The sequence below is a fragment of the Zophobas morio genome, unplaced genomic scaffold (genome assembly GCF_036711695.1).
Source record: "Zophobas morio isolate AGI-343-1 ecotype UQ-CSIRO unplaced genomic scaffold, CSIRO_AGI_Zmor_V1 ptg000058l, whole genome shotgun sequence".
NCBI classification, from domain to species: Eukaryota; Metazoa; Arthropoda; class Insecta; order Coleoptera; family Tenebrionidae; genus Zophobas; species Zophobas morio.
This window is the reverse complement of record NW_026972163.1, coordinates 609,111-622,110: the sequence shown is the minus strand read 5'-3', so window position 1 is coordinate 622,110 and position 13,000 is coordinate 609,111. Positions and strand designations below refer to the sequence as shown.

Here is a 13,000-nt window from a genome sequence, read left to right as displayed (position 1 = left end):
CGCAGTGCTCTTAAAATTTTTTTCTGAAAAATTTCAGTTTCACAAATCCGGCCCTGTGCCTTTTCACAATGGGTAATGATTTAGGGTGCTGTAAACTACCCATAAACTTAAACACGGAACCGGTTCATAAAATTCATATATTTTTAACACAACTTTATTAAAAAATCAGAACGTTTTGCTGGTGAACCAAAATACAAAATATTAAAAAAAAGCAACAGAAGCCTGAAAAAATACCATACAGCGCCGATGTTTTTGTTATAAATTAATAGTAAACATACATAGACAACGCCCTCATGTATTTTATTTTAAATTTTAATTTAGAAATAGACGTTAATTTTGTCGAAGGCATTGTGTCAACAGAAAGATGTAAAAGTATTTCAAAAGAATATTGTCTATAAATAACACAGTATTATTAATAAGTGAGCTACCATTCTGCATTTAAGTTGATGCTTATGCAATTTTTTATGTGGCGAAATATGTATTATTGTATACTTAAATTCTGAGTATTAAAAAATTCAGTTCTAAAATATATTAAGCTTTTTTAAAAAAACAGGAAAAGTTATCTAGTTCTACAGTATTTCAAATAATTAGAAAGTACTTGAAGCATTTTCAGTACTTCAAGTATTTGTAAGTACTTGAAGTATACCTCCAGTACTTCAAGTACTCGTAAGTACTTGAAGTAATGTACTTGGCTTGTACTTCAAGTACATCTGAAAAGTACTTGATACTTGAAATACTCTTGCTGAAAGTAAGTACTTGGTACTTTACTTGAACACTATTTCAAGTAGTACTTTGTACTTGGTACTTCAAGTACTTTTTTTGAGTACTTTGAACAGCTCTGATAACCAGTGAAACATTTAGTGAAGTTTTCGAATTGCTCGTTTTCCTTTTCCTTCTATATTCGATATACGAAAAAATCGCATAGTACACCAAATATTTAAAGTCGAAACAAAATATCTTAAAGCGATTGATTTTCGCCAATCCTGCCAAAAGAAATTGCGCCTTTAAACTTCATTTAAATAACTGGAAACGAGAAAAACTCATATATTCACTCAAGTATTTACTTTGATGTATTTTATTTATTATTTACCAATGTGTAAACTAACTTCAACTTTATTTTAGGAATGGTAAATTTCGTGTTTTCTAGGCACTTCGGTGTGTCTGCAGTCCGCCTTTTTTTTAGAACAGATAATTTGCAAAACTACTGGACTGACTTCGTTTACCACAATCCTCTAGTTATCTTTACAAAAAATTTGATAACGTCATCTCAAAATTTTGACAAGTAGATGTAAGTTTTGCGAAAAAAAAAATACAATTTAGTTTTAAAACTACTGATTGCTTCAAACTATGCAGACGTTTTAAGGTTAAGTTGTCACAATAAAAATGATTGGTAAAAGCAAATTTTAAAATTTATCTAAGTTTGAAGTGTCTCTGAAGTTAGACACAACGTTTTATTAAGCTGATTATTCATCACTTTAAAACTACTACCTGTTAAAGAAAAAAATTATTAAATGGAAAATTGGTTTAAAGTGATTTAGATGCAGCTTCTCTTGTCCCTGAAGAACAATCAAATTGGATTCTGTAAATTTAATTTTTCTATGAAAACCCCTATGCTAAGATAAAAGGAAATACAGGAAAAGGCAGATTTTATCAATAACATTTTCCGGTGACGTCATCGATGTTTTTTGAGGTACATTACTACTACTACAAGATCACACTAATAATAGCAACGGTCCAGAATTTTGGAAAAATTAAACAAGTTGATTTAAAAGTAATCTAAAAAATAAATTGCTACATCTATGAATTTTTTGAAACGTGTATATAAATAGGATTAACTTAACAAACTTTTGAATTGACGTCATCAAAATCTTGATCAGGATGAATATGCAAATTTTTTATTAGCGATATATCAAGTATCTTAAATTATTGAGCATTTAGAAAATTTCTAAGGTAAACTGTAAAATTTTGTTTTGCAGATTAGATTGTTTTTTTAACTGAATTTTAAGCTGACGTCATCAATTTTTTTGGAGGGGATAAGTAAATATATTTTGATTAAACATTTATCAGGCTTATCATAACTTTAAAACATCTGCATGGTTCCAAAAATCTGGACGTTTCAGATAAAAACTCAACACGGACTCATAAACTACATGCGTAGGACTATATTATTTTATACAATTTAAAACCCATTTGCTATATACAATTTTGAAGTGACGTCATCGCATTAGTGGTGGGGATGATTAGACAAATTTTGGTTAGTGTTTTACCATCTACATGATATTCGTAATATAAATACAAAATTTGACAACAATCGAGCCAGTAATTTCGGAGATTATCTGTATAATAAAAATCGGAACGGCAGATGGACAGATAGACAGACGAACAGACGGAAACGGAAGACTTATTTCTTCGTACTCTAGGGGCCATGAAAGATCGAGAAAACGTAAAAGTAGAGAGTCGGCCGATGGACTCGATTACAATACTTCCTTTGTTTATCGTCAGGAAATAAAAATCAACAAATTAAAACAAACATACAGTTTTCCTACCTGCACTGTAAACGATAACACCTACCTTTTAAACTCATGGTGGCACCACACTTGTTCCAGTAAATGAGGTCAGCCTGCTTATCTCAAACGTAAAAACTTTTCTACGTAAACGTTACATTAATATGTCTAGAAATTCTTTTGACACCTTAAAAATAAATACACATGACAGTAAATGTGGACAATCTAAAATGAACTGTTAAGTTAAAGCTGTTACTAGATAAATTAAACTAAGCGTACAAATAAAAAAAATGGTCCAAAATTATTTAGACCGAACTTGCTTCACCCTTGAATTATTATAGAAGAACAAACACATATTTAACGTTCGAAAAGTTAGAAGTTGTTTTTTGATAACTACTACAATCTAAAATAAAGATATATGCATTGTTAAAGTACAGCGAAAGAAGCATGTTATGTTATGTTTTAAGCATTTTATCAATTTGAATATGTGCAGTGTAATACTACTAATAACAGTACTGTATAATCAAATTTTCCGGAAAATAGTGTGTGGCGTTCTTCATTTGATCAAAAAAAAGATTGCCGGAATAATTTATTTTGAATCACCCTGTATGAGTAATTTTAAAACATATTTATACATTGACAAACCAGAAATATATACTGATAATATAATATATTGCATACTTTAAATAGAATTGTATTAATTTTGATTAGCGATTTACCATGCTTGCGATAACTTGAAATGTTTGCAATATTTCAGACCATTCGGTTGCAAATTGAAAGTTAAATTGCAAGATAGTGTTTGTCTAGGGTAAAAACTCAACACGGATTCATAAGCCACAAATACAGAGTATCTTATTTTATAAAATTGAAATAATATTTACTAATATAAATTTTGGAGATGACGTCATCCCATTGTTGATGGGGGTGATTAGATAAATTTTGGTTACCGTCTAGATACGTACAAAATTTTGCAACAATCGCTCCAGAAATTTCGGAGATTATTTATCCAATGAAAATCGACACAGGCAGAGAGATGACAGACAACAGACTGGAGACCTACTTTTTCGTATTCTAGGGGTCATGAACGGTCGAAAACACATTTAAGTAGCCATTCGTCAGATGGACCCTAGTACAATACTTCCCCAATTTACACTCGGGAAGTAAAAACGTTTCTAATAACAATTGACAGTGCTCTAAATTAGATGATTGCTTAGGATATGAAGAAAAGTGTCTTATATTAAACTTTAATTATAGATATTGCTTTCTTAAGTGTCTTAGAAAAATGGATTAGGTACTTTATATCCGTCCTCAAAGTTTATTTGAATATTTTGAGATGGTTTAATTATCCATTCACCATTAAACGAACTGTGTGCTACATAGGATATACCGAGCTATTTCTCATGATTACTTGTTATTTTGATTGACCTGAAAGTTAATATATTTTAAAAGAATATTTTTCATCTTACAATTTTGAGTGGTGCTCGCTCAGAATGTGACAGAACAAAGAGAAACTTTATTTTTGACAAGGTACAAAATTTTTATTTTTCATTCTAAAATTTAATATGAACAATTTTCAAAATATTTTTAAGAATTCATATGTCTATCTTTATAAGTTTCAAAGTGCGTTAATAAGTGTTAAAAATGTACTAGATCTTATAATTCAAGAGCAAAGTAAGTGGCAGAATTCGATTTATTTGATGTAATCCACGCATGGTTTCAACAGTTAAAAGTTATGGTGTAGGGTGTACTAAAAAGTTGAAGTTGAATAAACAAGATGTGAGTTATCCGTTCACAATTTTTGCTTATTATTTTTCGTACCAACAGTTATTCAGAGCACGGTTATACACAGATACGAATCTCATTTTTCTAGCCCACAACTTCCGCACATCTTACAGTAAAACTCTGTTTGTCTGATATCTCGAACGGAAGAAGATATTGAACATTTGAATGCTCATTACAGCAAACCTTGTTGGTCTTTTAACATTAACAAAGAAAGAAAAAACGCCGAATATTAATCTTAGACGAGAAATGATATCTTCAGTTGCAGACTTTCAGGACGATGTAAACTTATCGCAACATCTTTAATTTCCTTTTTGCATATCGTTAGGGGCAAATATGCCGCCAGAATCCATCATAACGATAACACTGATGCGTCTCGCCATCAACGAGCCGTGCAGGAGACGTCGTTTTACCAATCTACCAAATTATTTATCACGAACAGTACACATTTTGTTCTTTCATAAACTAAAGTTATCTTGAAATTAAAAACGATGAAACTAGCGTAACGGTCTCGTCGGTTAGAAATAGTTTTAGAAAATGAGACGACCAGAAGACGCCTTTGTTGTACAGCAGATAAGTCCAGGATGTCGTAGAAAATTAAACTGCGCATAATTTTAATATGTTTTATTGGTCCAGTTTACCAGTGTTAACAAACAATGTGTAATCATGTTAAAAGTATAAAACCCAAAAGAAATACGTTTTACATAGATACATATTTACATTATAGTTTATAATACTATCATGATATGAATGCTTTTTGTAATCATTTGCACTATTTATTCAGTCGACAATACAGGCAGTTCATAATAATTATTCGTTAAGAGTTTTACATATTATTTTATAATCTATAATAAATAGTACATAATGGTGACAGTTTTATTTTTAAACTTTTAACTGTAGACGTTGTAAGATATAAAAATAAAACTCAAAATTCTATTCGTTACAAAATTTTTAATTTCTAACGTTGTATTAGGCCTACAAGGAAACAACATATTTGTACACAAGGAAGCAAATATTTTTGCGCTTACATCATATAATTCGTTTTATTTTTCTTGACGATTTTTTCAAACACTCAAAAGTTGTTGTCGAAACATCCGTATACAAATTACGTCACAAAATACAAAGAATCATACATAATAAAATAATTATTACTTTAAAAATTCATCATCACAAAATTAATTAACAGAAACTGTAACACACTTAACAAACTATTATCTTTAATACATCATTAAATGCTTTCAGCTTTATATTGCACATTATATCAAAAAGATAAATAAAAATAGTATCACAAGACGTAGAGATAGCAATATACCTAAAACGAGAGTTTTTATGTTAGCAGAGATCTTTGTTAAAGTCATTTTCTGAATTGAGTGATATGGATATTACTCGTAAGTAAAATGCGATGAGATGTAAGGAGAATATAGAAGGCACGAACGCAGATTTAAGCGTACTATCAATGAAGCGCAAGTGATAACTGGTATTAGCGGTAACAACTGCGTCGAATAATATATGTTCAACATTATTATACAGCATTTTAGAATAACGATTATGATTCGCCACTATTAAAGGTGGAATATATCACGCAATTCTTTCAATTTATTGTCAATAATGTACATCATTAGCAGATGTCAGTGAAGCTCAGGATTGTAACCTAAGTTTTTTCTCTGTAGAAATAAATGGATCTCTCGGAAGTTTGGCCTGTCAGATTCATTTCTTTGCCAACATTCGCACATTAGATCGAATATCTCTTTAGGACAATTGATTGGCGTGCTCAGCAAGACCTGCAAACAATAAAGTATTACATATCGCCCTCAAAAGGACTCTTCACACAATACTTACGTGTTTGCCGTCGTCCTGGTAGAAATGAGTGACATTTTCTATAACTTTATCGTCGCTTAACTCCTCGAAAGGCTGTTCTCTGGCGAATGTCATTATTTCCCACAGCAAGACGGCGAAGGACCATACGTCACTTTTGCTCGAGAATTTGCCCTGAATATGAAAGGTTGTAAATTTTGTCTCTCATTTGCAATTTCTGATATTAAAATTCAATACATCATGAACAGTTGCGAATTTTAATGATAAACTACTGTCTTAGCGAATATAAATTTCTCGTTGAGAAAAAGAACGGAATTTTTAAGAAGATTTAAGGTACTTACCAACAGCACACTTTCCCATGCCATCCAACGAATCGGCAGAGGTCGAGACTCTTCAATTTGACAATAATCTGAACTGTACAACTGCCGATACGATCCCAGATCGGAAACTTTGATTTCGTAACGTCTTCCCACGAGGCAATTTCTGTAAAAAAATACTCTCAGACGCTGATTGTAAACAACTATACGCTACTGATATTTTTAATGTAAAATTTGTCTCAAGTAAGTACAATAAACAATAACAGAATATAGGAGAGTGCTGTACAATGTTTGCATTACTTGAATTATAAATTCATTAATCTAACATTTGAATTATAGAAATTCACATCAAGCTTGAGAAAAACTACCGTGTCAAGAATATTTGTTCATAATTGTGATCCGTATTTTCAATAATTTAAAAATTACTCGGCTAATTAAGAACACAATTTATTAAATATAAATGCAGATAGAAGTTGCTTTGGTATAATCTACTTTAAATGAATCGGTCTTTGTATGTACATGGTAAGTCACTTAACGCACGCTCCTTGATATCTTTTTAATTTTTACAATTCGAGAAAAAAGTCAAAAATTAAAATTGTACAGCTCTTTGTTTAGAATGCACTAAAATTATTTGCAGCACACAGGATGTTTTATTTTAAATGGGTAACACACAACCATTAGTTTTTTCAAACAGGGCATCCTAATATTTTTACATATTCAGATTGGTCACTTGTTATGCTTTATAATTACGATTTTGACATTTCAAGGCGACGTTGAAGCATTACTTCAATTTTTTTGAAAAATCGCAAAACTTATCAACTTTAATATGGAAAATACTTAACAAAAAAATAACAAAATAAAAGCAAAATATGATACAGTAAATAGGATGTGACAAACTTGAAATATTGTTAACTGCAAATTGTAGTCTTTTCGAATTTTTTCATAAGCACTCTACATTATAAAATACAACGTAATTTTGATACCGCAAGATTCGATTTTATTTGTAAACTCTTGATACGATTGCCAGAAAATTTCAAGAAAATTGAAATAAGGTGGTGATTTAAAAAACAGACTTCTGTTATAAAACATAAGAACAAGCCAATCTGAGTGCCTAAAAATATATGTAAGTTGTAAGTTACATTGCAAAAATAGAACACTCTGTATAATTGAAAATAACTTTAATGTATGAGATATTCAAAGAACCTACAACTATAGTCCGTAAGTTTTTCTATCTGTAATATAATTAATGATATCGAAGACTGCGCGCTTAGTGACTCACCTAGTATAAAATCCGTTTTAAATAAAAATCTACAAAAGTTATTTGCACCGAATTTTCCACAAGCCAGAAGGATAATAATCAATAACGTTGATCGGAAGTTAGAAAGTTCTACAGAAACAAAGCAACATATAACTTTATCCTTTAACTTCTTTTTCTATTTCTAATAATTAACGAGATATCGAGGAACGAGGCCTTAGTGACTCACCCTGTAGACGAAAAATGTTGCAGTTTTTTAGTTTTCTCAGTATATTAAACATAAGAAACAAACGTGGAAACAAACAAGTATTTTCATGATTTATAATAAATCGTTTATTCTCAACCACAGAAAATATTGCTCGAAGGTTATTTCAGCCGAACTTCCGTCGCTCTTGAAGTATAGTCCAACAAATCCCGCTACTTCCAAAAATTATAAAACTTGATTTTGCGATTTTCGTTCTCTGATAACCTTTGTAAAGTAAAAACCACTGGTATAAATAACATGTCGGCAGGTTCTGCGCCGCGGGGCGTAAATTCCAAAGTTTGTCCACACCATATAACTAGATATATTTAAAGTAGATCTTCAAAAGGAAAAAATTTAGATATTTTCAATTTCCGACCGCATACGTAACTTCGACATGCTTCCAATAACCTTAAAATAAATATCTGCAAGATTTCGCACCATTTGGTTTTGCAATTTTAAAGTTAAATTGAAAAATGTTATCTAACAATTTCGATCTTTTTCCAAAAATCTGGATGTCAAGGGTAAAAATTCAACACGGATTCATAAATCACACATGCGAGAGCATGTTTTCTGGGGAGGCCATACACAAATACATTTTAATTAATGGTATAGCATGCTGTCTATAACTTTAAAATGTTTGCAAAATTTCAGAACATTCAGTTTTGGAGTTTCAAAGTTAAACTGTAAAATGTTCCTATACAATTTTGATTTAAATTGTAAAATGATGATGAACGAAAAAATGTAGATTCACGATTAACGATTGAGTATGCTTCAAATTTCAGAGCATTCGGTTTCGTATTTTCAAAGTTAAATTGAAATAATGTGTTATACCGTTTTGATTTTTTTTTCCAAAAATCTGGCTCTGAGGTAAAAACTCAACACGGCTTCATAAACCACAAGTGTAGGAGTATCTTATTTTATAAAATTTAAATAATATTTTCTATTGTCAATGATCGAGATGACGTTGGCCACTGTTGGTGGGGATGATTAGACAAATCTTCGTTAACGTTTGACCACCTACACGATATTCCTAACATACACATAAAATTTGACGACAATAGGTTTAGTAGTTTCAGAAATATCTGTCTAATAAAATCTATAAAAATTAACACAGACAGACGACAGAAGACAGACGACAGTAAACATTCGTCTGACCCTTACGCTCCGGAAGCAAAAAGCACATATTATTTTCTAACTTTGGTTCAGAAAACGGTTAATTTCAAATTAATTAATAATAATACATTTATTTAAACATTTTTACCTAACAAGCGTAAGGGAAGGAATTATTGTAAACGAATCCGTCGGCCGACTCTGTACTTTTACGTTTTCTCGACCGTTCATGACCCTTAGAGTACGAAGGAATTGGTCTTCCGTTTCCGTCCGTCTGTCCGTTCGTCTGTCTGTCCGTCGCTCCGTCTGTCTGCAGTCCCGATTTTTATTAGACAGATAATCTCCGAAAGTACTGAGCCGATTGTTGTCAAATTTTATATTTATATTAGGAATATCATGTAGATGGTGAAACTCTAACCAAAACTTGTCTTACCACCATCTCCACCAATAATGTGATGACGTCACCTCAAAATTGTACTATCACGGCCAAAAAAATGGAAACACATCTGCTCATGTCATCGATTTTTATTTAATTTTTCTATTCTATTTGTTAAATTTATTTTGTGTCTGTTTTAGAATGAACGCCTCTGATTTCCTGACGTCTTTTAACATCAACGTGACAGAAAATTTGCACTTACAATAGAAAAATTAAATAAAAATCGATGACATGAGCAGGTTAGGTGTTTCCATTTTTTTGGCCGTGATAGTATATAGTAAATGGGTTTCAAATTGTATAAAATAACCTAGTTCTACAAATGTAGTTTATGACTCCGTGTTGAGTTTGTATCCGAAACGTCTAGATTTTTGAAAAAAAAATCAAAATTATAAAACAACATTTCACAAATTAATTGCCAAACCGAATCTTCTGAAATCTTGCAGATGTTTTTTAAAGTTATGATAAGCATAACAAATTTTTAATCAAAATATATTTGCTTATCCCGTCCTAAAAGTTGATGACGTCAGCTCAACATTTTGCCGAATAAATCATAACTAAAATGTGTGTTTGGATTTGCTTATACAAGGTGACTCAAAAAATTAATGAATGTGGGAATTTATTTTATTGATTTAATGAGAAACTGCACAACCGAATGCGTTGAAATCTCGGAGGTGTTTTTAAGTTATCATTTTTAATCAAAATGTATTTGGTCATCCCCCCCCCTAAAAAATTGATGACATCACCTCAAAATATTGCTAATAAATCCTATTTTAAATAAGCAAAAAACGATGAGTCTATACTTGTGATATATCACTGCATTAATATTTTCTAGATTTGCTTATACAGGGCGTCTCAAAAAATTATTGACTGAGTCGATTTATTTTATTGATTAAATCAAGTATTACAAAACTGAATACTTTGAAATCTTGCAGACGTTTTGAAGTTATTATAAGCATGGTAACTTTTTAATCAAAATGTATACCTGTATCAACCCCAAAAAATTGATGACGTCATGTTAAAATTTTGCTGAATAAATTCTACCCAAAATGTGCAAAGTAGGACAAGTTTCACTTGTGATTTTTCACTGTATTTTCATGACCCCTAGAGTACGAAGAAATAGGTCTCCCATTTCCATCTGTGTATCCGTCTGTCTGTATGTCTGTGTGTCTGTCTGTCGATCTGTCTGTCCATCTGTCTGTCCGTTTGTCTGTCTCTCTATCCGTCTGCCGTCCCGATTTTTTAGATTTACTTGAATAGATGGCCCAAAAAAATTAATGAATAAGTCAAATTATTTTAGTGATTGAATCAGAAATAGCTCACTCCATTTTCCCAGAAAATTTTGGGAATACAATACTGTCATTTTTAGTACTACACTGCACTGCTCCAATTCAAGTTGATATACTTGTTCTTGCAAAAAAAAAAAAGATGAAGCAATCAGAAAATTGTGTAAAAGAAAAACTCAACTCGAAAATGCTGGATATGTTTCATTGTACTTTAGGTGCGAGGGAAGTTCTGTCAAAACAACTTTCGACCAATTACTAATTTGAGTCACATCACTATATAAATTGCGCACATGTTATTAATTACTGAAAGAATAAAACCAAAAGCGAAATTGAACAACAAAAACTGGTCTAAGGTTATTTAGACAGAACTTGCCTCATCCCTGTACACTACACTAAATCCAGATTTTTCGAAAAATTATGTAACTTAACTTTGCAAATTTATTTTTTTATGACAACCCCTATAAGTTAAATTTAAAAAGATAAAATGTGTGGTGTAAAGGGAAAGGTAAACAATTTTGTGAAGACATAATCAATATTTGAGCAAGGACACGTAAATATATCAATTTGGATAGGTGCAGGGTAATACTCATAATAACATTACTCTTTCCCCAAATTTTCCAGAAAATAAGGTTAGTCCTTCTCGATTTGATGGATGAAATAAATTGCCTCATTCAAATTAAATTTCTTTTAATCACCATCAGACCATCACCCTGCACCTTCTAAAAACTATGAGCGTATTGATAAACCGGAAGTATGTATGAAGCACAAATGTGAAAACGTAATGTTTTGGACATTTTAGGTAGGATTTATTCCGTTTATTCCGTATGTAGAATAAACGGATAAATGTTGATTAAGAACATTCGATTTTGTAGTTTTAAGGTTAAATTGTAAAATGTTGTTATACAATTTTAATTTTTTCTAAAAATCTGGATGTCTACGGTAAAAAATTAAGACGACTTTATAAACACAATTGTAGGCGTTTAAATAAAATTTACTACGCAAAAGTTTGAAACACTTCATCATATTATGGCGATAATTAGATCAATTTTGGTTAACGTTTTACCATTTACACGATATTCCTAGAATAGGCATAAAATTTAACTGACAACAATCAGTCCAGTAGTTTCAGAAATTATCTAAGATCTTCACTACTGTTTATAACTGTTGTTCTTGTCTCAGTGACCTCGTAATGTATCCCTAAATTTGATTTTTCGACTTTAATTTGGTTTATTCTTAAGGCTCTTGCAGGAACTCATAGAAAATGGTGTCTACAAATGATTGTTTAATAATAATATAATACTAGGAACTATGTCGCAATTATGCCTTTAACCATTAGACTTCAGAAATGAGCACGTAACGTGATTTTTACAATTTTCATGATTATGAGCCCATCTTTGCAAAGTAGAAAAGTAGTCGCCTGCATTGTTAGGAATCCATTTAAATCTAAACAAAAAATGTGTCTCCCAAACAGGTAAATAGAATTCTAATTAAAAAATTCCGTCCTCGTACCACAACCTAATCCTTCGAAAATATTTGCTGATGTTGTGCAAGTTCTTTTCAGAATAGCTTATGTAAAATTCTACTTTTCGCCCTTATTGAGAGGAAAAGTGGAATGGAAATAATGAAGGCATAAATGGTAGCATGAAGTACACCAAAACTAAAGTGGTAAACAGAACTTTTAAAGCGAAATAGAATTGCACACATTTAAACTACCATAATATCATATTTCTAGAATATTAAACTAGCGATTACACTACGAAAGGAACGACATATTTCTACCTGGCCTTCTTTCTGTGCCTTACTGTTTCTTCCGTAATTCGATCCTTTGTAGATGGTAATGCTAAATATTCATTGCTGTTAAAAGTCCCTTCGACCAATTTAGCTTAGGTGTAGACTAAATTAGTATAATTACTAAACCACTCCACCATCTTAAGACACTTTTCTTGAAGTTATAGCAAAAATAGTAATAAATACATAAAACATGAGTATCATGCTCATCCATCCTTTAATATTTTTTAAATCGTTTTATTACAATATGACTCTTGAACATGTTTAAGGTATTAAACAAAAAGTTGTGATAATGTTTTGGCCCATACCGGAGTAAGTTAGTACGTAAGTTTTTCTTTCCAATGAAATATGTATGTCATTAATTCATTATCTGATTCACCAATTTCGGAAAAGTTCTCCATCTTCATGATTTTTAATAAAAGTGACACGTTACAAAAGAATTTATAAATTAAATTACTCAAGATTTTTT

At 31.1% G+C, this 13,000-nt stretch overlaps 1 protein-coding gene across 1 annotated transcript in view; it reads right to left on the bottom strand.

Moving 5' to 3' along the window:
• Positions 1–4,892: 4,892 nt before the first annotated feature.
• LOC135143289 (discoidin domain-containing receptor tyrosine kinase B) overlaps positions 4,893–13,000 on the bottom strand; it is a 247,657-nt gene continuing 239,549 nt past the window's right edge. Inside the window, exons 13-15 of the mRNA XM_064075159.1 lie at positions 6,440–6,581; positions 6,123–6,272; positions 4,893–6,064 (exon numbers count right to left, since the gene is read on the bottom strand). Of these exons, the coding sequence (XP_063931229.1) occupies positions 5,912–6,064; positions 6,123–6,272; positions 6,440–6,581 (445 nt within the window). The 3' untranslated portion in view covers positions 4,893–5,911. The remainder of the gene's footprint in view (positions 6,065–6,122; positions 6,273–6,439; positions 6,582–13,000) is intronic.